The 26509-nt window shown below is 24.6% G+C and overlaps 1 protein-coding gene across 8 annotated transcripts in view; it reads left to right on the top strand.

The window, feature by feature from the left end:
* LOC122498809 (protein Skeletor, isoforms B/C) overlaps positions 1-26509 on the top strand; it is a 123123-nt gene that overhangs the window by 49438 nt on the left and 47176 nt on the right. For all 8 annotated transcript variants that reach the window (XM_043606728.1, XM_043606730.1, XM_043606727.1 and 5 more), the window contains 2 exons: positions 16283-16502; positions 20947-21058. In XM_043606728.1, coding sequence (XP_043462663.1) covers positions 16283-16502; positions 20947-21058 — 332 coding nt within the window. The remainder of the gene's footprint in view (positions 1-16282; positions 16503-20946; positions 21059-26509) is intronic.

The raw sequence follows: 26509 nt of genomic DNA, 5'->3' as shown, positions 1-26509 counted from the left end.
CCAAGGTGCTAATTTTTACGAGATCGGGAAATTCTTCTGCTAGAAGATATAAATCTTTTAAATTCGGTGATGAGCGTATAGAGGTGGTTAATGAGTATATGTACTTGGGTATCCCGTTTGACAGCTTTTGTTCATTTTCGGCTGCGGCAAAAAAAGCATCCGGAGCGGCTAATATTGCAATTGGTTCCGTTTTGAGGGTCATCCAGGCTACCAAGGCCGACTCATGGAGCGCTTATTTCAGATTGTTTGAGAGTATGCCCCTAAGTGTTTTATTTTATGGTGCCCAAGTTTGGGCTTTAAAACATTTAGATTGCCTAGAGAAGACCCAGCAATCTTTTTATAAGCAACTTTTGTTTCTACCCACTTGTTCTCCTGGTTATGCAGTTAGATTGGATACTGGAATAATGCATTTATCCTTCTTAGTCCTCAAAAGAGTAATGTCCTGGATAACAAAAATCTTTGATATGGAATTTTCACGGTACCCTAGGCGTTGCTTTGAGAGGCTAAAGAAGTTGGCATTGAAAAATGAAAATTGTAAATTTAACTGGTTTGCCCAAACACGGTATTTTTTTGAGGTTTGTAACCGGGTGGACAGGTGGAGAAGTTTAAACTCTAATTCTATTGCTGTGGATAGTGGGATGATTCTCAAAGAGTATGGAACTTTTTTAAAAGATAAAGATATTCACAGTAGATCTCATTCTAAGAGTCTTTTATTTTATCCTCAAATTTCTCTGCAAACGGGAACCCAGCAATACTTGCTCATGAGATTACCTATATTAGTAAAGCGAATTTTTTCACAAGTCCGAATGCTAAATGGTCATGTTTGTAGGTTGTTTATGGGCAAAAGCAAATGTGTATTTCGTTTAAATGAAAGATGTCCTTTTTGCAATTTAGAACAAGAAAGTCTATATCATTTACTAATGTTTTGCCCAGCTTGCAGGCATATTTGTTTAAGATTTTTTCCTTTTGTTTATAATGAACCTGATTTTGAGAGTGGATGGATGTCAATTATATCGTCAAATGATCGCGCAACGATTACAAAATTCATTCACATGTTGCTACAGATTTTTAAGAATTTTTCGAATTTTTAATACTTAAGTTTAATTGTAACTATTTAATGCTCATATCTTGAAACTCCTCTTGTATTTACTTTATGTAATAAGGCAAGTGTAAATAAATAAATAAATAAATATATTAGAAAATAATAATAATTTTTACTTTAGTAATGTGATTAATATGGTAATGTCTTTATATGATACGCACTAAGGTTTAGTTTAAGATTATTAATTAAACACCAATCGTCAAAAAATTTTAATTTCTCTTGGAGGAACTCAACATCATCTCGAATTTTTATACAAGTGAAAATTTTTAAGTCGTCTACGTAAAGTAGTTTGTCTACTGTTAAGTGTGAAAGCAAATCATTAATAAATGAGTTAAACAATAAGGAACCTAAAACAACCCTGGGGAATTCCTGCGATGTTGGTGTAAAGTCTGTTGAAGAAATTCCGTTATATTGTACAATATTCGTTCTATGCGTTAGGTATTTAATTCTGGAACAGAAATTTTACTATAAATTTTACTAAATCTAAATATTAATTTAGGTATGTTGCAATTAAATAAATTAAATAAATTTAAAAGTTTGTCATTTGGCTTACAGAGATATTTTTCGATAAGCTGAGATATGAATGTACAATCTGAATCTGAGATATGAAAGTTTTTTTTTCAAAAAAGTGTATTAGGAGAATTATTGCCATACGATTGACGTTGGAATGATCGGCCTGTCAATCGAAGATGAATTACGTCGTCTTCTGTTATAGAGGAGCGACATGAGCCAAGAATGTTCCCTCGGTTTTTTTTTTTCTATATACAGTGGAAAAATTAGCTTTGAACTTTGTGAGGATGTGGAGGAGGAGGAGGAGGAAAAAAAAGAAGGCGGAAAAGAACTAAGAAACACCAGGTTTTCTGTGTGTCAGTTTAAAATCCGCGTACAGCAGGGAGGCTACTTGGTCATGAGCACTTAGAAAATCAATAGCTTGGCTCACTTGATCCGGCGTTGGCTGCTGCCAGGCCATATCTTGATTAAAATCAGTGCCAACGCCATCTCGTCTCTTTCTTTACTCTTTCCTCTGTCTCACTCTATTTTCTATACCCTTGAAGCATGGTACACCCGCACAGTTCACTCTTCGAACGCCACGCCAACCTCTTCCAGATGAATCCGGTTAGTCTCGTTAATGTCTAAGTCGTCCAACTCTACGATGCCATGTAAAATGTAAACCGCCCCCTTTATTTCCTTTTTTCCCGCTATATACACGTAGACAATGAGAAATAAATACGAAAAGAATCGTCAAGGAAGAAATATTTTTTTTAAAGGTTCCCTTTCATTTATTCTCATGCTTTTTTTTGCACTAGTCTGAATTCTATCGGATTTTTTTAACAATTTTTTTGTTAGAAAGAGTTTGATTGAATCAAACAAATATTTGGTTGCTAAGGTTAATGTTCTAACTTTTCAGCGTGCTCTTTAATTTGCAATCAGTAAAAGTTACCAATGAGATGATGACAAATCATCCACCAAGTGGTTTAGAGTTTTAGACTGAAACAAAAATTAAAAATTTTTATTAAATTTCAAAAAGTTCAAAATGATTTGCTTTTACTTCAAGCATATAATGGTAGTATATCACAGTTGTCACTAATAAATCTGATTACATTCATGTAGTTTCTGATATGTTTGATAATAGTGATCTATATGTTAGATAAAGAACAGGTCTTGTACCTACTGTTAAAGAGTAATGATATTGTCAAGCATTGGGAGAAAAAGGATATATTAATAGTTCTGTATCTTACACATTCAAATGTTAAGGTTCAGTTGTTTCTATAAGTGTTATGCTCCTCCTAAAATTCATATACCGGTTTAAAATTAGAGACCAATTGTTTCATCTGTTGTATCTTCTACTCATAACTTAGCCTCATATTTATCAAAAATTTAAAAACCAATTGCAGGTGAAACATCATTCTTTGTTAAAGATTCTTCGAGTTTTAACCCTTTCTCAGTCACCTCTTTTTCTTTTTACTGAATTTGCATGAAACTCGTTACTCGGGAGTTCTTGGGGTCGCTGAATACGAATCTTGAGTCAGTTTTTAAAAATTCAAAATGGCGGATCCAATATGGCTGATATGAAAATTAAAAATCGACTGAATTTGCTTGGAACTTGTTAATCGGGGGTTTTTGGGGTCGCAGAATACGAATCTGCGGTTATCTTTTAAAAAATAAAAGTGGCATTTTAGCAATCAATAAATTGATAACAAATTTTTATTTTTAGTTTAATAATAACATATTGGTTAAATAAAAATAGTAAATGAAGATTTGTTATTTTTAGCTAAAATTTATTATTGGTCCGAGAAGCAGAGGAAAAGTAAAGTGAAGATGAGTAAAGATGAGACATTTTTTTTTTTTGAAAAGCACAGGATATGATCCTCGAGATGCATAGGGAGCCTGGTCAACATTTGATCAGAGTAAACAGCCCTTCGGCTTGAGCATAGGCCTTTTGGGAATTTCCTTTGGTGATATATAGAACTTACAGTTTTGTACCCGGTGGCATGAAACATATTGTATACTTATTGCTTTGAGCGTTGAAAAAGCACGCATTAAATTTACTCAACATATTGCCATATGATTACAAAGAAAAAAGTTTTGCAATTTTTCATTCTCTTTCGTATTATTATGGGATATATTTAAATATCATACTGCATTATATGAAATTAATTTTTGGTGACATTATTATTTTTTGAAAAATGTTTCCTTTGGTGAAAAACTATACTACATGGAAAAAAAATAATATTAACTTGATAGCAGGGTTGACACGTTTTTGCTCATTTCAAATTCCCCGACTTTTCCAGGTTTTCCAGGTTAAACAACGGAATTTTTCCAGGTTTTTAAAACTACATTATTGTTGCCAACAAAAATTTAATTTTGTTTTTCCCTGACTTTCCCTTAAATTCCAGACAAAATTGTTACTTCTTGACTCTAAAGAGTAATTCTTTATTACTCAGAAAAATGTTCTATTGCTTCTTTTTAAATTTTAAAATAAATATTAAATCATTATTATTTTTCCATAAGAATTCAGATTTTCAAAAATTTCAAATTCAAATCTTTTTGAAATTAAACGATTTAAAAAAAAATTGTTACAAAACATGAAGAAATCGATCACTCCGAGTCTTCGACTCGGAGCAATCGATATCTTTATGTTTTATAATAATAGAAAGATGATCGACTGATAAAATTCATTATTTTAGATTTTAAGAATATTGTTACTGTAACTGCATAAAAATTATTCTCATTTCAATTCAATTATTTTCTAGAATTTTTAACTAAAATTCTTCTTTAAATTAATTATTCATTCATTTTTAATAATTTTTGAAAAATTTCTTTGAATAATTTTAAATCCCTTTGTTTACAATTTAATTTTACGAAATTTCATCGATTATTCGGAAATTCTTCAATCAAATATATATTAGAAAATAAAAACTTTCAGTTAAAAGTATGAAAAATTTAAACTTTCAAAGATTATAATTTGAAACCTTTTCAAAGTTTAATTATTTCTAAAAATTGACGATATAATACTTTCTCTCTAAATTTGAATTAGTAAAAATGTTTACTATTTTAGAATTAGTGACTGAATTTTTGCTTTTGAATTAATCAATTTTACTATTAAATTAGTAGAAACGACTATTTATTGGTAAAATTTGCTAATTCAAAAGCAAAAAGTCTGTCACTAATTCAAATTAGAAAGTATTTTTACTAATTAAAATTCAGAGCTTAATATCTCAATTATTATCTAAAATTTTAACTGAAATTCATATTTAAATCAATTTTTATTAGAAAATTCTACGAGAATTCAATTATTTAAATAGAAAAATTAATAATTTATTCACTAATTGAATGTTTCTTAAAATTGAACTCTCATGAAGAATTTTATCAACAAATTTTTAAATAATTAAAATTCTTTTGACGATTATTAATAACATTCTTAAGAATAATTTCATTTTTCGAGAAATTAGATTAAAATTGTATTAAAAATAATTGAATTTCTGTAAAAGAAATTTTATTTTATTGAGAAAAGTTTTTGAAAATAATTGAAATTTTGCAAAGAATTTTTATTAAAATTTTTGAAAATAATTGAATTTTGGAAAAAAATTTTATTATTTATTTAAAAATAATTGAAATTTTGACGATAATTTTAAATTTTCAGTGAAATTCATTTTTAATTATTTTTATTAGAAAATTCTACGAGAATTCAATTATTTAAATACAAATAAAATGCAAATAAATAATTTATTGAATAATTGAATGTTTCTTAAAATTGAACTCTCATGAAGAATTTTATTAACAAATTTTTAAATAATTAAAATTCTTTTGACGATTATTAATAACATTCTTAAGAATAATTTCATTTTTCGAGAAATTAGATTAAAATTGTATTAAAAATAATTGAATTTCTGTAAAAGAAATTTTATTTTATTGAGAAAAGTTTTTGAAAATAATTGAAATTTTGCAAAGAATTTTTATTAAAATTTTTGAAAATAATTGAATTTTGGAAAAAAATTTTATTATTTATTTAAAAATAATTGAAATTTTGACGATAATTTTAAATTTTCAGTGAAATTCATTTTTAATTATTTTTATTAGAAAATTCTACGAGAATTCAATTATTTAAATACAAATAAAATGCAAATAAATAATTTATTGAATAATTGAATGTTTCTTAAAATTGAACTCTCATGAAGAATTTTATTAACAAATTTTTAAATAATTAAAATTCTTTTGACGAATTTTAATAAAATTTTTAAGAATAATTTCATTTTTCGAGAAATTAGATTAAAATTGTATTAAGAATAATTGTATCTCTGTAAAAAAAAATTTGATTTAATTGAGAAAAATTTTTGAAAATAATTGAAATTTTGCAAAGAATTTTTATTAAAATTTTTGAAAATAATTGAATTTTGGAAAAAATTTTTATTATTTATAAAGATAATTGACATTTTGACGATAATTTTTCTAAACTTTTCACCATAATTGAATTTCTACGAAGAATTTTATTACTTTTGAAAATAATTGAAATTTTGAGACGAATTTTTTAATAATATTTTCTTTTTAAATACCTAATTGAATTCTTTTGTGAAATTTTATTGAAATAGTAGATATTGAAAATAATTGAATTCTTCATAAATTATTGAAATTAATTAAATTTCTACGAAGAATTTCATTAAAATTATTTTTAAAAAAGTTGAATTGTTGAATTGAATTTCATTAAAATTTTTGAAAATAATTTAATTCTTTCAAAAAATTTAATTAAAAATGTATTGATAATATAATACTTAAATTCTAATAAATAAATTATGGGAAAAAGCTTTGGAAAATAATTGAGTTTCTTTGACGAATTTGAATAAAATTTTTAAGAATAATTTCTTTTTTTGAGAAATTAGATTAAAATTGCATTAAAAATAATTGAATGTCCGTAAAAAATTTGATTGACTTGAAAAAATTTTTTGAAAATAATTGTAATTTTGCCAAGAATTTTCATTAAAATTTTTGATAATTATTAAATTTTGACGTTAATTTTTTTAAACTTTTGACCATAATTGAATTTCTACGAAGAATTTTATATTACTTTGGAAATAGTTGAAATCTTCGGATGAATTTTTTAAAAATATTTCTTTTTAAATACCTAATTAAATTCTTTTGTGAAATTTCATTGAAATAGTAGATATTGAAAATAATTGAATTTTCATAAATTATTGAAATTAATTAAATTTCTACGAAGAATTTTATTAAAATTATTTTGAAAAAATTGAATTGTTAAAAAGAATTTCATCAAAATTTTTGAAAATAATTTAATTCTTTCAAGAAATTTAATTCATCTGTACTTATGAAAATTGTAAACGCAACTCTTTTAAAATCGAATTAATTTTGAAATATTTAAGTTTAATTATATTTCAAGTATAAGCACAATAACTTTAGAAAAGAATAATTTTCCAGGATTCCGATTAAAATTCCCTGACATTTCCAGGTTTTCCAGGTTTTCATGTTGCGTGGCAACCCTGGATACGATATGTAGGGGAGAGTGGGGCAAAATATAAAATTAATTATAAAAATGCTACCAATAAAGAATTTGCTTTAAATAATTATAATACTATGGTAAATAAAATTGAAAAAAAGTAAGAAGAGCATAATAAAGTTATACTTCCCGTTCGAAGACATTTTCCCGTCAGACTTGCCTCTTATCCGCACGAGATTTTATATTAAAAAGTACGAGACAAAAAAAGGGGAAAAAATAGTAAACAAACTGTATAAATTTAATAACTTGGTGAAGGGAAAAGTTGACAAGTCACGGTGGGCGAAAAATATAATTATAAAAATTTCCAAAGGACTTTGTTTGGAGAAAGTTCTTTTTCTCTGAAAATAAATAGAAGTTTTAATTTTTGAAATTGACATTTCTAAATAAATAAATATCATTAAAAAGTATGGTGGAATGATGGGATTAAAAGTGGATGGAGGAAGTAAATGCGTTAATTCGTGACGGTGATTATGGAGCCATTAGCGTGGCAGCCAACAAATAGCACGGTACAATCCAATAACCGTTCAGAGCCATATAATAAAAGGGACTACGGTTTAGACACCAGTCAGGGGTAGTTTAGCGTACTGCCACGTCGCACTGGGGCGTCCACCCTCCGGCGGATAGTGATCATTGCATTCATTGTCACATCACTATAATACCTCTCGCAACTCGGTGGAAGTAAGGGTGGAATTTCCTGTGCGCCCACGTCGACTATGGGACATGGACATAAAGTCTATACACGAGACCAGATATCTATAAAATGTGCGAGGTTAAAGTATTCTCCAACACATATATACAAAATAGCTACAGAAAAGGGTTCACTAAAAGCTCCTGAGATTCATGCATTAGATAAAGACCTGTCTGATGTATTAATTACTGCGCCGCGCCGTGGCATTTACTGCCTTGCAATTAAGTGCAAGTGAATTTTCACAGAATTTACAAGATTCCCGAAAATGTTTGCAATTATCGTTGCTAAAAGCATAATTTCAACTAACTTTTCATGCATAATTATATTTTATAATTGTTCTCGTGCAGACATATAAGTTACTAAAACTGTCACATTTTTTTTTATAAACTTTCATTTTTAGATTTCTTTTTGGCTAATAATTCAGGCTTCGCACTCATTTACTAAAACCTATTATTTACTACTTTTTTCACGTTATGCTACTATTTGGGTTTTTTTAGTTTTCAGCCACTAAAAGCTATACTATTTCTGTTTTTTTAGAATTTCCTCTACTTTAAGGGGAGACCCCACCTTAATTTTGACCCCTTTAAAATAAAATTATTAAACAAGACAATATTTTTTTCCTGCTTCATTTTTAACCTGAAAACATATAAGATAGTCAAAAATATTTAATTTTAATTTTTGAAGAGGTTAGAATTTTTTTCTTTTTACCTATTGCATATTATTGCAAATCCATGCGAGAAGTTGTTTAGAATGGTAAAATATGCATGGAAAAAAATTTTCGTTAAAAAATATTAAAAACTGTAAGAGAAGATCAATTTTTAATATTCAAATCTTTAAATTTTGCCGAAATTTCAAAAGCCGTAAATCTTTAATTTTTTTCCAAATTGTGTATATTTACGTAATTTTATGCTTTTATTCAAAAAACATTGTTATAATTGACATTTAGCTCATTTTCGTGGTAAATTCCATAAAAATCATTGTCCGAAGCTTTTATGGTATACTTTATATATACCGAAATAAATGCAAAAAGCCATGATTTTTATAGTTTTTACCATGAACATGAGCTAATCGTCAATTTTAACTATGTTTTTTCGACTCAGAGCATCAAATTGGAAAAAAATAAAGGTTCAGGACTTCCGAAATTTCGGCAAAATTTAAAGATTTAAATATTAAAAATCGATCTTCTCTTATAGTTTTTAATATTTTTTAACGAAAATTTTTTCCCATGCATATTTTACCATTCTAAACGACTTCTCGCATGGATTTGCAATAATATGCAATAGGTCAGAAGAAACAAATTCTAACCTCTTCAAAAATTAAAATTAAATATTTTTGACCATCTTATGTTTTCAGGTTAAAAATGATGCAAGAAAAAAAATATTGCCTCGTTTAATAATTTTATTTTAAAGGGGTCAAAATTAAGGTGGGGTCTCCCCTTAAATTCGCTAATACTATATTAAAAAATATTTGAAAATAATTGAATTCCTGTGAAAAATTCTAATATTTTTGAAAAATAATTAAATTCTTTTAAAGAATTTAATAAAAACATTTTTTTAAATAATTGATTTTTTCGAGGAATTGAAATTAAATATTTAATAATAATTACATGCTTTGAGCAATTCCTGTAAAATTGTATTAAAAATAATTGAAATCCAGCGATGAATTTTATTATTTATGAAAATAATTGAATAGTTGCTAAGAATTTTATTAAAAGTTTCAAAAATAATTAAATTCCTGAGAAGAATATTATTATTTTTGAAAATACCTAATTGAATTATTGCGAAAAATTTTATTAAAATGTTTAAAAAGAATTGAATTTCTGTGAATTTGTGACATTTTTTTTTAATTCTTCATAAGAATTTTATAAACATTGTTTTAAATAATTAATTTCTTCAAAATATAATAAATACAGGGCTCGAACTAGGTCCGTAAATCCCGTAAAAGTCCGTAACTTTGCTTGAAGTCCGTAAAAGTCCGTTTTTTTTTTAAAAAAAAGGTCCGTAAAGTCCATAATTCGATTGAAAAAGGTTCGTAAAGTACGTAAATTATACGATATAATTTGGATAATTTTAGAGAAATTACAAATGATTGAAGGAATTCAATTATTTTCAAAAGTAATAAAATTCTTCGCAAATATTCAATTATGTTCAAAAATTTTTAAAAATTCTCGTCAAAATTTCAATTATCTTTAAAAAGAATTAAATTCTTCTCCGAAATATCAATTATTTTCAAAAATTTGAATAAAATTCTTGGATAAATTTCAATTATTTTCAAAATTTTTCCTCAATTCAATCATTTCCAATATCAGTCTATTATTTTGTAATAAAATTTTCCAAAAGAATTCAATTATTTAAAAAAAATCTAATAAAATTCTACACAAACCTTTAATTATATTTTCAAAAAAATAATGGAAATTTTACAGGAATTTCATTATTTACACATTTTTTTTATAAATTTCTTCGCAAAATTCAATTATTTTCATAAATAATAAAATTTTTATACAGGTATTTAATTTTTTTGGCAAATAATAAAATTCTTATTAGGAATTCATAATTATTTTGATAAATAATAAAACTCATTGCAGAATTTCAATTATTTTTAATACAATTTTAATCGAATTCCTCGAAAAATGTAATTATTCTTAAAAGTTTTATTAAAATTTATCAAAGAAATTTAATTATTTTTAATAACCTTTGCTACAATTTATTTATTAGAATTTAAATATTATTTTTAATAAATTTTTTAATTAAATTTCTTTAAAGAATAAAATTATTGCATTCAAAATTTTTAATGCAATTCTTTGCGTAAATTATTAATTATCTTTATAAATAATAAAATTCTTCTCTAAAATTGAATTATTTTTTTAAAAAATTTAATAAATTTCTTTGCAAAATTTCGATTATTTTCAAAAATTTTCCCTAATTTAATTGTTTTTAATATCTACTATTTTAATTAAAAATTTTGCAAAAGAATTCAAATTATTTAAAAATTGATTGATACAATCAATTCTTTAAAAGAATTCAATTTTAAGAAACATATGTAATTATTCAATAAATTTTCAATAAATTGTTTGTTTTGTATTTAAATAATTGAATTCTGGTAAAATTTTCTCATAAACATTGATTTAAAAATGGATTTCAATTAAAATTTTAGATTATAATTGAATATTAAAATTATTAGAGCGTAAAGTTTTAAAAATAATTAAATTTTGAAAAGGTTTCAGATTCAAATCTTTGAAAATTTGAATTTTTCATAATTTTAACTAACAATTCTGTGGAATTAATTTTTTTGAGAAATTTTAATTGCGGATTTTTTTTTAATATTATTTGAAGTTTTTATTTTCTAATACATATGTAATTGAAGAATTTACAAATAATTGAAACTTCGTAAAATTGAATATTGTAAAGAAATGGATTTTAAAATTGTCAAAGAACTTTTTCGAAAATTATTAAAAATTATTATAGATAATCGATTTAAAGAAGAATTTTAGTTAAAAATTCTTGAAAAAAATAATTGAATTGATAATGATTTTATCACTCTATCTTTAATTATTATAAAACATGAAGTAATCGATCGCTCCTGTCGAAGACTCGGAGTTATCAATATCTTCATGTTTTTTAGTTATGAAAAAATCTAATTTATTGTTTTAAGTAATTTTACTTAAAACTATAAATTCTCTTATATATTTTTGTCAGTAATTGGTCCGTAATTTTTCATTTTTGGTCCATAAAGTCCGTATTTTTAAATACTTTCACTGGTTCGAGCCCTGTAAATATTATGATTCTCTGCATCAAGAGAGCAACACTTTAATTTAGAAACTCACAAGTTTTCTTGTATTTAATTTGCTTGAATACAGGTCGATTAGTACATTCAATTTTAAATATGATTTATAGTTAATTCCTAAAAATTTCCTGATCCAATGAATGAATTTACTGATGGAGTGATTGAATCAGCAATTTTTACCAACTAAATCAGTAAATTCTTGAATCAGCAATTCTACTCATATGTATAGTTAAATTTAGAGAATTTATTTATTTGAAGCAAATTTAGAGATTGAGTGAAAACATGACGAAATATTAAAATTTTTCACTCACAAAATACCAAAGAGAAAAACAAATTTTAAAAGGATGTATACTAATAATGTATGCAAAGTATCTGAATATTATATAGATGGAATATTTTTGAAACACGGAGAAGAAACAATTTTGCGTTTGTCGATATGAGATAGCAGACAGAATGAGTGACGGATTTTAAATTTGAATAGCTAAGTGGACAACGTGTACACTTGTAGAATTTATGCAACACAATAGATATACGTTCAGGCACAGTGAGAATGGCTAGACGCATCATCGCCCCAATACAAAAGTGATGCATCGTGATATACATACAGCTTTTAATCGCGAGAATGTTGCTAACAGACAGGAGAATTGAAATACTGGGATGTTCGTTGATTTGCATGAATTTCATTTTACTTGCTTGACAGAGCTATAAAAGACGAGAGCATGAGCGAGAAATCGAGAAGGATAGGAGGAGACATCAGGCAATAAAGATTAAAACTTTTAGTGTTCAAGGGAGATCGTTTCCGGTTCGAAACTTCAAAGAATTTCTCTTTCTCCTCTTCGCGGAAATTAAATTGTCATTTTTTTAAACATATCGTATAATGCTTGTAGTAATAAAACAGTACTAACTAGTGGGAAAAATCCGATGAGATTGGTCTTAACTTGGGGGCAAAGCTATACTAAAATTAGACCCATAATGGTCCAATTTTTGGGTCCAACATTTTGGATGTCTGGATTAATTTGATAAAATCTTCTCCTTAATAATAATTATTGTAAATTTTCATGGTAAAAACTAATCATTTTACTTAAAATTAAAAAATAATACCAACTTTTTGCTTAAATTAAACTTATTATCAATCACAGTAAACTACGAGGTATTGAAAAGCATTGCAGCACGGTGTTAATTTTGAAAATTAAGCATTTTACAAAATAATGCAGCACTATTAGAATAAAATAGCTTAGATAAATAAAATGAATAAAATAGCTTTCTTTTCCAATAAAAAGGTAAAAATAAATTTTTATAATCATAACAATAATATAAAAAATGCGTGTGTTTCGCACTTTGTTGGTGAAAACTTATCAATTGATAAATATGTAACATTGTCACATAATGTTTATTTTAATTATAAATAATTATTTATAATTATCAGATTTCGCACTCGACAATTAATTTTCAAAAAATAGCAAACAGGAGCTTTCAAACTAAAAAATGTATCTATCGAAAAATTAAACTTGAAGACAAAAAAACTCGTTTTAGACTTTTCACAAAACTGACCCGTTCTATTTTTTATTTTCCTGACTTTTTCCTAATTTTCATAAAAAATATTTACTTCTTTTTTATTCTACTAATAAATTCAATTCCTACAACGAATTTAAATATTTATAAAAATAATTTAATTCTTGCGAAAAATTTAATAGAAATTTTTTAATGAATGATTTCTTTCGACTAAATTGATGCAAATTCTAATTTAAATAATTAAAGTCCAGATAAATTTTTATTAATCATGAAAAGAATTAAATACTCACGAAGATTTTTACAAAATTTTTTTTAAATAATTGAATTCTGTTGGAAATTTTATAAAAATAGTAGATATTGAAAATCATTCAATTGCGAAAAGTTTTTAAAAATAATTAAATTTTTCCATCAATTCTATATTAAAATTTTTGACAATAATTGAATGTATGAATGGTATTTTATTAAATTTTTTTGAAAATAATTGAATTCTTGTGAACGATTTTATTAGAATTTTTTAAAATAATTGAATTTCAAAGAAGAAATTTATTACTTCTAAAAATCATTGAATTCTTGTGATGAATATTGTTATTCATATAAAATTGTTCGAAAGAAATCAATTATTTTAAATACAATTTTAATTACATTTTTTTTTAAATAAATAAATTATTTTTTTAGATTTTAATTAAATTCTTCTAAGAATTTAATTATTTACATAAAATTCCATTATGTCGTTAAATCTCAAAATTATTCCCAAAAATTCAATTATTTTTAGGCAATTGAATCAAATTCTTTGCAAGATTCAATTTATTTTTATAAATAATTAAAATTCTCACAGAAATTCAATTCTTTTTAAACATTTTAATACAATTTTTCGCAATAATTCAATTATATTCATAAATAATAAAATTCTTCTCAGGATTTCAATTATTCAAAATTAGATTTCAATTCCTCGAAAAAATCAATTATTTAAAAAAATTTTTTTTTTTTAAATTCTTTGGAAAAATTCAATTATTTTTCAAAAATATTAGCATTTTTCACAGGAATTCAATTATTTTCAAACATCTTAATAAAATTGTTCAAAAGAAGTAAATTATTTTGACTTATTTACAGAATGATAAATTCATTTCCTTTAATTGTTTTAAATACAATTTTAATTGTATTTACATATTTACATAAATAATTCTTCAAAAGAATTCTATTAGGTATTTTAAATAACAAAATTATTCCTAAAAATTCAATTATTTTGAGGTATTTTAATAAAATTTTATGTAAAATTAAATTATTTTAATAAATATAACAGTATTCATCACAAGAATTCAATTATTTTCAAAAGTAATAAAATTCTTCGTAGAAATGCAATTGTTTTCAAAAATGTCGATGAATATCTTGTCAAGAATTCAATTATTTTCATAAATAACTTTTAATTCGTCACAAGAAATTAATTATTTAAAAAAATTTTTAAGTAATTCTGCAAAAAAATTTAATTATCTCGATAAACAACAAAATTCTTGCCATAAAATTAATTATTTTAAGGAATTTTGAATAAAATTCTTTTTCAAAATTTAATTATTTTGATAAATATCAAAATTCATTACAAGAATTCAATTTTTTTGAAAAGTAATAAAATACTTTGGAGAATTTACATTATTTTCAAAGTTTTTTAAAAATTCTCGCCCAGAGAAATAAATAGGTAGGTATATAAAAAGGTAGTAAAATTCTTGTTAAAAATTCAATTATTTTCAAAAATTTTATTAAAATTTCAATTATTTAAACAAAATTTAAAAAAATTCTGTGTACGAATTCAATTATTTTCATGAATAATTGTATTCTTAGGAATAAAATTATTTTTAAAAGAATAAATAAAATTCTTCAAAACTTTTCAATTATTTTCAAAAATTGTTTTCAATTTAAAAAATTTCAGTAAAATTTTAATTAAATTAAATTGTGAACAGATGGATGACACTCCGAGTCGAAGACTTGGAGTGATTGATTTCTTTATGTTTTATAACAATTTTTTATAAGTTATTTAATTTCAAAAAGGTTTGAACGTGATATTTTTAAAAATATTAATTCCTATGGAAAAATAATAATTATTAAATATTCATTTAATATATCCCTTTGCTTTCAAAAAATTATTTCCAAATAAATTCTATTATAAATTTATAATTAGGGGAGAGGGCCCTAAGGTGGTCACCCATCTTTTGAACGACTCTAGATTTCAAATGGAATTATATATAAAGATCAATAATACGGCGTTTGAAACTTTATCTTATTACCTAACTTCCTATCATAAAGTTTTTTTCATTTCATTAATAAAAAAAAAGTTATGGCACTTTTTAAAAAAAGTTGAAAATTCGACTTTTAAAAAAGTGGCCCCAAGGTGGTCACCATACAAAAATTCACTAAAAAAGTTTTAAAAAAATGTAAAAAACGTATTATTAAGTTGTTTATTTAATATTAATTGTTTTCCAGAATCACAGAAACATATTACATTTTTTTTTTGCACTTTGTCCTTTCGTCAAAAATTATACTTTTTGTGTATGTATTAGACAGGTAAAATTTTGAAAATAATTCTATTTCATTATTATTCATCATAAAACTTAAAAATTGATAAAATTCACATTCATAGTGATAAATGTTGATAAATATAGCGTATAAACACATTTTCATAAAAAATCAAAAGTGACCACCTTGGGGCCAAAAAAGTGTCCACCTTAGGGCCAAGACACAATTTTTTAAACGTTAATGAAAAAATTTTTTAAAGCACAATATTAATTATATTCATTTGGAATATTATTGTACGATATATAAAGATAATTATAACGATTTTTCTAATTTAAAATGGTTAATTTCGATGATTTTAACACCCTGAGAAAAAAATTTCTCGATCATTTAAAAACAGAAATTTTACGACGTTCACGTTACAACAAGACTCATACGACTATTTACCTCAAAACTTTACTAAAATCTTTGTCTTCTCAAATAATAACAATAACAAAAAAAAATTGGAAGATACTAACTAATATACAAAAATTTTCTTAGGGTGACCACCTTAGGGCCCTGACCACCTTGGGGCCCTCTCCCCTATACAATTATATTATAATTATATATAATTATTATTGCATATGATACCAATCTTTAAATATAATTGACAAATAATTAAGAAATTGTATTGTTTGTTTTGCAGGACATGCCCAAATAGGAAACTATGGCAAAAAGATCGGAGAATTCAATAGTTACGCTCACGGAATCAGTGGTGATGTTTACGCAGTTGATGAATCGACAATATTCATAAAAGATTTTTCTTACGATGGAACTGGTCCCGATACACATTTTTGGGTTGGCAACGGAACTAAAGCATCACCTTTAGGATACTTAATTCCTTATCCAGAAGACTATAAGGGAAGGTTCGTAAATTATTCACATTATTTCTTGAACAATTATAAGAAATTATATGCTTCTTACATATTTTAAAAAGTAAAGTAAAGAAGTGTTTAACATTTAAGGGAAAAGTTTATTTGACTTAACCAAACTGGTAAATTAACTTAATGTTTTATTCAAAAATCGTGTTTTAAAAAATATCCCGATAAATATTTTCATCTAAGTGTAGTATAGTGGCAAGTCTATTAAATGAAATTCGTTCCACTAGAAATTGAAACTAAAGAGTTTCGTTTCCTACCAAAAAAAAAAAAAATTACGAATGCCAAGAGAAAGTACAAAATGAATATACTTGAAAATAAAATTAATTGTGACTAGGTATGAATAGTGAAATTTATGGCGTGTATTGAAAATCAATTAATGACAATAATCGTCTACGAGTAGTGTATACTCTTATTAGGGAGTAGATTCTTCATTAAGAGTTGTGTAATGTATTCGCATAGATGAACTGCAATAGCGATCGAGCGGTAATTCTCATTTTATTATCTACACCCCCGCACGAGTCATCCACCCATCTATTTTCCGCGCCCAACCCCTCGCACACAACAATCCCTGTGAGTATTTCGTTTCAACCCTTGGTTACGGACTGCCGCGCTCATCTAACCGTCCCACTGCTTTTAAACTTCCCGCACAATTCACCGTTCACTCATGATTCTAAACACGTTTTGGAATAAATAAATATAGATATATACTCAACTGTGTACGCTGCTCACAAAACCGCAGAAAATACATCATTAACTATTACATATACTAAAGTGTTTCACTTGCATCCCGCATGTGACATAAAATGTGGTCCATTAATATTGGAAAATCTAAAAATGAATCAATTTACTCGCCAATGAATTAAATTTTATTTACCGAGAATAAAAGACGAGAATTTCTCTCTCTCTCTGTTTTACGACCTACTAACAATCATTCCGTTATTCTATCTCGAGTTTTTACAATATTTTAAAAATTTTAATTTATCTGGTTTTTAGGTTGAAATAGGTTCTAAAATTATATTCTAATACAAAGTTGCCACGCTTTTCCTCATTTCAAATTCCCTGACTTTTCCAAGTTTTCCAGGTTAAAAAACGAAATTTTTCCATGTTTTTAAAACTACATAATTATATTTTACCAAATTTTAATTTTATTTTTAATTTTACCAAACTCCCTGATTTCCAGACAAAACGACTTTTTTCCTGTTCTATTACATTTATTTACGAATTTCTTTAATTGTAAAAGTTGTAAAATTACTCGAAAACATCAATAACTTCGTTTTTAAATGAATATTTAATAATTATTATTTTTTTACAGAAATTGAAGTTTTCAAAAATTTTAAATTCAATAACATATAAGAATATTTATTATAAAACATAAAGATATCGATCACTCCGAGTCTTCGACTCGGAATAATCGCTTTCTTCATGTTTTATAATCATTAAAACTTGATACTATCATTATTTTATATTATAAAAATATTGTTACTGTAATTTCTTCATAATTATTACTTCCTCTCATAGAGGAAGTATTGTAATACCAAAATTTTTCGAGTTCGATTTTTTGACATATCTTTATGTTATTTGACCTCAGGAGTTCAAAAATGACATTTTTAAAAAATGTCATTCCGTATGTGTGTGTGTGTGTGTAAACATCACATTTTCATAAATATCTCGAAATCATGAAGAGCTTTTGGGTTGAATTTTTTTTTAAATTGTAGATCTCACCTGCGGACATAAAATGAGAGTACTTTGAGATAGATTAATAAAGTTTAACTACATTTTTTGGAATTTTAATTTTGCAAAAAAAAGTTTTTTGCCCATAACTTTAAAAAAATGTCAGGACACCTATAAATGTTTTTCCATAATTTTGTAGAGTTTTTTTAGACGCATCTTTTGAGCCCTAATTGAACATTTTTCGTCCATATTAACCGGAGATATTAAACTTTTAAAAATCAAAAATTTTGGAAAATAAGACTTTTTTGAAAATTTTGTTGGAAAACGTAGAAGTACCATTAAAATTATCGTTATCTACTTGTAGAGCATTAAAAAACTCTTCGATTGACCTATTTTTGAACCTAATTCGATAATAAATTTCGAAATTATTGGTATTTTAAAAACCAAAAATTGTAAAAAATGACATTTTCTCAACTTTTTTGTTTGAAAATTTTTATTTAACTATTAAATTATTGTAACTATCTCGTAGGGTATTTAAAAATACATTGATTGACCCAAAATTCAATCACTTTTACCATATTTATAAAAAGTTAATCATATATTTCTAACATTTTTATCTCTATGAGGAAGTAAAGTGTTCATGAAATCAGCACCAAAATTATAAAAAAAATATACAACTTGGCAGCGGTTTTTTCATTTAAATTATTCAATTCTTCATTTCTAGAATTTTTAACTAAAATTCTTCTTGAACTCAATTTTTTTTTATAATTTTTGAAAAAGTTCTTTGAGAATTTCCAAATCCTTTTGTTTACAATTCACGTAATTTCGATTATTCTGACATTCTTCAATTAAATATATATTATAAAATAAAAACTTGAAGAATTAAAGAAAAATCCAATTAAAATTTAAAAAAAAAAATTAATTCTACAGAATTGTTAATCAAAAAGTACGAAAAGTTAAAGTTTTCAAAGATTTTAATTTGAAATCATTTCAAAATTCAATTATTTCTAAAAAAAATTACGCTAATAGCTTTCAATATTCTATGATAATGTAAAATTTTAACTGAAATTAATTTTTAAATCAATATTTACTAAATAAAAATCCACGAGAATGCAATTATTAAAATACAAAAAAGAATAATTTTTTGAATAATTGAATATTTCGTAAAATTGAACTCTCAGAAAGAATTTTTTTTAACAAATTTTTAAATATTTGATTTCTCTTGACAAATTTTAATAAAATTTTTAAAAATAAGTTCATTTTTCGGAAATTTGATTAAAATTTTAATTAAAAATAATTGAATTTCTCCAAAGAATTTTTTAAGAGTTTTTGAAAATAATTGAAATTTTGCCAAGAATTTTTTTAAAATTTTTGAATATTATTGAATTCCGGAGAAAAATTTTATTATTTATTTAAAAATAATTGAAATTTTGACGATAATTTAAAATTTTCAGTGAAATTTTTTGAAATAATTGAATTCTTGAGACGAATTTTATTAAAATGTCTTTTTAAATAATTGAATTCTTTTATGAAATTTTATTGAAATAGTAGGTAGACATAGCAAATAATTGAATTTTGACAAATTTTTAAAATTATTTAACTTTCTACGAAGAATTTTATTAACATTATTTCGAAAAAAATTTGAATTGTTACAAAGAATTGCATTAAAATTTTTGAAAATAATTTAATTTTTTCAAGAAATTTAATTAAAACTTTATATAGCAAATAATACTTAAATTCTAATAAATAAATTGTAGCAAAAGTTTTGAAAATAATTGAATTTCTTTGATGAATTTTAATAAAATTTTTAGGAATAATTATATTTTTCGTCTCCATTAAAATTGTATTTAAAATAATTGAAAATTTGCGATGAGTTTTATTATTTATGAAAATAATTGAATTCCTGTAAAAAATGCTATTATTTATGAAAATAATTAAACGTTTATGTAGAATTTTATTAAAAAATTTTTTAAATAATTGAATTCTTTTTGACAATTTTATTAAAGTAGTAGATTTATTAAAAATCATTGAATTGAGGAAAGTTTTTTAAAATAATTGAAATTTTGCCATAAATTGTATAATAAAAGTATTTCATAATATTTCATTTTGAAAATATTAAAACTTTTGCACCTCACTGTCCTTTCTTATCATATTTTTAGAGTTTTTTTTACAAAAAATTAGATTAGGATTTAATTGATATTTTAAGAGAAAAATTATTGAAAAATTAACATTAGAGATCTAACAGTCACATGAGGTTAATATTCATTTAATTTCAAGTTAATGAAATTAAATTACTTTGCAGAAAAAAGTTTTTAAATATATCATAGATTTCTGACATTTCATAGAGAGACTTAAATAATATAATATTTGACATTTTTTTTTATAATGTTAAATATACTTTAATTAAGTGCAATAAACATAAATTTAAAATAAAATAAAATGACTTTAAAAATAAATATCAATCGGTTTTCTTATATTTTTAAAAGTAATTACTGTATTTTTTTGAGTATTTTTTACTTTTTGTCAAAGTGTAATTTGTTCGTGTCGACCCAAACAAAATTTTTTTTTCAATCTTCGTGCATTTTGTCATCTTAAAACATGTAAAAAAATTCTTAAAGTATTAAAGTTTTTTGAAAAGGTCAAAAATACATTAGGCGAGGTAAACTGGTTTGACCTCTATTAAATTATATTTTATATGAGATTTTTTATAACATAACTTGCATGCATTATTTCTAACATTTTTTTTTTCATTTTATAGGGAACCTCCAACTTTAGGCAGCTATGAAAGGGCGAATATCATCTTAAAGTTGAAAAACGATTTGAAGATACGGGACATCAAATATCTCGCTGTATGGTGTCGCAGATTTACTGTAAGTACTAAAAACAAAAATTATAAAATATTTATCAGAATAAACTTCTCTTTTTTATTAATGCAGTTAAAAGTAAAATTTGGTATACCTGCTTATTAAATGAATGATTCCAAATAATTAGAATTTATCCATTTTTGAAAATTTAGCAAACTAATAAGATTGTGTTAAAAATGCTAAAAGGGTTTCAAAAGGGTGAACAAATATTCGTTATTTTACTCTCAAGGTTCAAAAAGTGTCATTTTATTCATTTTCATTAAAGATGATAAAAATAGACTTATTCCTCCTTTTCATCAACACACAAAAAACCCAGTCTCATTTTCGTTACAGCTCAAAATTTTAAACTCATTTTAATATCAGGATTTTTTAGTGAATAATGTTGGACATTATTCACTAAAAAAAATGATTGGCATGTTCAAAGTTTTAATTATTAATTGACTCTAATTTTCTCCATTGACTCTAAGGGCCGATTTCACCAACACCGATTAAAAGTTAATCAATGATTAAATCCTCAATTAACCAATCAGAAGCCTTTAAACTGTCTTTAATCATTGATTAACTTTTAATCGGAAGTTGGTGAAACTGGCTCTAAAAGTTGATGGCTTTAATTTAAAGAGTAAAATTATTTAGCTAGGTATACTAGGAACTATATATTCAAAGCAAGTTTATTGCATTATATAAATGATCGCGTAGCTGAGAAATTTTTCATCTCGGTTTTACTACCAGGGCCATAAACAATTCTCGTAGTGGGTTATATGGGCACGAAGGAATCGAGATAACTTGATTTTTGAGGAGGACCATGGGCGGTCCTATCGGACGTGCATTCGTGGTCAATGGTGCGTATTAGATGGATACGGAAGCCGAGACAAGGGGCGCGTACACACACACATACACTGAAACATCATTCTATATTTTCAAGGTACAAGTACATACTTTGTTGGTGAGCATTTTATCATGATGATGGACCGACCAGCGTGAGAAAAAGGAGCCAAACGGGGGGAAGGGAGGTAGAAAGTGATGTTATTACTTTACTGCAGAAATGATATTCTCGTTTTAAAGAATATTCTTTTATTACTGCTCTAACTTGTATATTCCTCCAATCATTGGATTATTTTTCTTTCATATAATTGTTCCCTTTCCCTGAACAATTTATCAGTAATTTGATTTTATAATATTTTGTCTCGAACATACCCAGGTGGAAAAGTTAACAATAGCTAATGCTACTAACGTTAGACTAACGTTAACTAACATTAACTAACGTTAGACTAAAGTTAGACTAATGTTAACTAACGTTATAATCTGATTTTAGTGATCAAAATATGTCGTTAGACTAACGTTAGCCTACCGTTAGTTAACGTCAGTCTAACGTTAGTAGCATTAGCTAACGTTAACTTTTCCACCTGGGAAAATCATGTTAAATGCTAATATAATCCCTAATATTGCTCATTATATAATTAATAACTCCCCTTTTTCAAGCTGGTCATTATTTCTAAAAACTCTTAATATTCTGCTAGTAAATATGGTAGTAAAATTATAATTTCTGATAAAGAGTACTTTGATCTCAAGAATATCAGGAGCGATCAAATTAATTTGTCGAAAATTTGTAATTAAAAGTTGTAAACCTAATTTAATTTTAGAATAATTACCCTTAAATTTTTAGAAATAATTATATTATAAAAGGATTTGAACTACAATTTTTTAAAAATAGTAAAATGGCCTCCAATATTTGTTTTTGGCCATTTTTAATTTCTCACTTTAATTCTGGTAGAATTAAGAAACAAAAAACAATCCTGTTAGACTAGGCGATCTGTCAAATTAGGGTTACCACGAAATCTGGAAACCTGAAAAACCTGGAAATGTCAGGGAATTTGATAAATCTTGAAAAAACCTGGACAAGTTAGGGAATTTTAATCGGAATCCTGGAAAATTATTGTTTTCTAAAGTCATTGTGCTTACTCTTGAAATCTAATTTTACTTAAATATTTCAAAATTAATTGAATTTTAAAAGAGTTGCATTTACAATTTTCATAAATTAGATGAACTTTATAAAAAGTTTTAATTTGAAATTTTAGAAAATTTAAATTTTGAATGAATATGAATTAAATAATAAAAATTTCACAGGAATTCTATTATTTACAAATTTTTTATAATTATATTTCTTCACAATAATGAAATTCTGTATAGGTTTTCATTTATTTTCATAAATAATAAAAATTATCTCAGAATTTCAATTATTTTTAATTCAATTTTAATCGAATTTCTTGAAAAATGTAATTATTCTTAAAAATCTTATTAAAATTCATTAAAAAAGAATTCAATTATTTTAGAAAGCCTTCCTATAATTTATGTATTATTTTCAAAAATTTTAATGAAATTCAATTTAACAATTAATTCAATTCTTTTTTAAAATAATTTTAATAAAATTCTTCGTAGAATTAAATTAATTTCAATAATTTATCAAAATTCAATTATTTTGAATATCTATGTATTTCAATAAAATTTCACACAAGAATTCAATTATTTAAAAAGAAATGTATCATTAAAATTCGTCTCAAGAATTCAATTATTTTCAAAAATTTTAATAAAAATTCTTTGCAAAATTTCAATTATTTTCAAAAACTTTTCTCAATTAAATCAAATTTTTTTTACAGAGATTCAATTATTTAGAATACAATTTTAATCTAATTTCTCGAAAAATGAAATTATTCTTAAAAATTTTATTAAAATTCGTCAAAAGAATTTTAATTATTTAAAAATTTGTTGATAAAATTCTTCATGAGAGTTCAATTTTAAGAAACATTCAATTAGTGAATAAATTATTAATTTTTGTATTTAAATAATTGAATTCTCGTAGAATTTTCTAATAAAAATAATTAAAAATGAATTTCACTGAAAATTTAAAATTATCGTCAAAATTTCAATTATTTTTAAATAAATAATAAAATTTTTTTCCAAAATTCAATTATTTTCAAAAATTTTAATAAAAATTCTTTGCAAAATTTCAATTATTTTCAAAAACTTTTCTCAATAAAATAAAATGTCTTTTACAGAGATACAATTATTTTTAATACAATTTTAATCTAATTTCTCGAAAAATGAAATTATTCTTAAGAATGTTATTAATATTCGTCAAAAGAATTTTAATTATTTAAAAATTTATTGATAAAATTCTTTGTGCGAGTTCAATTTTAAGAAACATTCAATTAGTAAATAAATTATTAATTTTTGTATTTAAATAATTGAATTCTCGTAAAGTTTTCTAATAAAAATTGATTTGAATATGAATTTCAGTTAAAATTTTAGATAATAATTGAATATTAAACTCTGAATTTTAATTAGTAAAAATGCTTTTTAATTTGAATTAGTGACAGACTTTTTGCTTTTGAATTAGCAAATTTTACCAATAAATAGTCGTTTCTACTAATTTAATAGTAAAATTTATTAATTCAAAAGCAAAAATTCAGTCACTAATTCTAAAATAGTAAACATTTTTACTAATTCAAATTTAGAGAGAAAGTATTAGATCGTGGATTTTTAGAAATAATTGCATTTTGAAAAGGTTTCAAATTATAATCGTTGAAAGTTTGAATTTTTCATACTTTTAACTGAAAGTTTTTATTTTCTAATATATATTTGATTGAAGAATTTCCGAATAATCGATGAAATTTCGTAAAATTAAATTGTAAACAAAAGAATTTAAAATTTTTCAAAGAAATTTTTCAAAAATTATTAAAAATGAATGAATAATTAATTTAAAGAAGAATTTTAGTTAAAAATTCTAGAAAATAATTAAATTGAAATGAGAATAATTTTTATGAAGTTACAGTAACAATATTTTTAAAATCTAAAATAATTATTTTATCAGTCGATCATCTTTCTATTATTATAAAACATAAAGATATCGATTGCTCCGAGTCGAAGACTCGGAGTGATCAATATCTTCATGTTTTATAACAATTTTTTTTTTAAATTGTTTAATTTCAAAAAGGTTTGAATTTGAAATTTTTGAAAATCTTAATTCTTATGGAAAAATAATAATGATTTAATATTTTTTTAAAAAAGAAGTAATAGAATATTTTTCGGAGTAATAATTTTTAAACTAATTGAGAATATTCTTTAGAGTCAAGAAGTAAAAATTTTGTCTGGAATTTAAGGGAAAGTCAGGGAAGAACAAAATTAAATTTTTGTTGGCAACAAATGTAGTTTTAAAAACCTGAAAAAATCCCGTTTCTTAACCTCGAAAACCTGTAAAAGTCAGGGAATTTGAAATGAGCAAAAGCGTGGCAACCCTGCACATCAAATCAAAATTTTCAGAATTTATACATATGCATAGAGTAGAAGAATAAAATTGTTACTTTGATAATAAGATTGTTATTAAAAAATTTAGTTTCTTGATCTAACGATTCAGATTTGTTGTGATGACAATAAACCTGTTTAAGCAAGAACAAACGAAAGTATGCGCATAAGTAGTATACCTATTCTTAAAATAATAGATCTATTTCTAAAATACTTTATAATAAGAGTATGTATTTTAGAATATTGAACTGACGATGTTAATGATAATAATCTTAAAAGTTGAATATCGTTTCTCAGTGATAAAGTAGAGGTGTGGGGTATAAGGGATATCGAGAAAGAAAAAGTGGAGGAAGGGTGGGGCGGCTGCAGAACAGAGCTTTCGCTCTTATATTAGAAGGGCTTTAATATCGAAGTCTGAGGGGTGCTCCCGTACCGTGACAACCCTCCATCAGACACGCTCTGTCACCGCAAAACGCGCTGTCCGTCGCCTGCCTGATCTACTGGGTGTTTCATCAAGACCTGTTTCTGAACGATCCGGATTGAGTGATCCTTCACTTATGAGTATTTCACTCTATATATGTATATCACTCTCATCTATATATAACGACCCACTAAGCCTTTGTTCTCTTTAATTACTTTCGAATGCTCTTCAATAATTTATATATATTCTCATCGATTATTCCACATTTTTAATAAATCTATTTACAGTTATTTATTTCTCTAGATACATTTTTTTTACCTTTTATTTTCTTACTTTGCTTCTGCATATTCATACCTACAAATTCATTGTTAAAGAAAACGTACCTACTAAATTAGGTATAGAAATTAGGAGAAAATTTTATTTCATTTTATGCAAATTGAAAAATTTCTTGGAGTTTTCTTCAAGAAGTTGATAAATTAAGGAACTATATAGACCGGAGGAAAATAAAAATGAAATTAAAATTTCAAGTGGAACGAGCAATGTTTAGTTGAAGCCAAGCTTTCTTACTCGGTTGATTGTTTATAATTCTCAAACGTCTTACTTAATAACGCCATCGACTCAAATATTAATTGCAAGTAGAATATTTTAAACTTTGATGTGCTTCAAAATATTCTTTATAAATTTTAATTAATTAACAAGTCGAAACGTTTATTTTCCCATTTAATAACTAGAAGATT

The sequence above is a fragment of the Leptopilina heterotoma genome, unplaced genomic scaffold (assembly GCF_015476425.1).
Source record: "Leptopilina heterotoma isolate Lh14 unplaced genomic scaffold, ASM1547642v1 Lhet_16, whole genome shotgun sequence".
NCBI lineage: Eukaryota > Metazoa > Arthropoda > Insecta > Hymenoptera > Figitidae > Leptopilina > Leptopilina heterotoma.
Note: the sequence above shows the minus strand (reverse complement) of the source record. Positions and strands in the feature narration are given on the sequence as shown.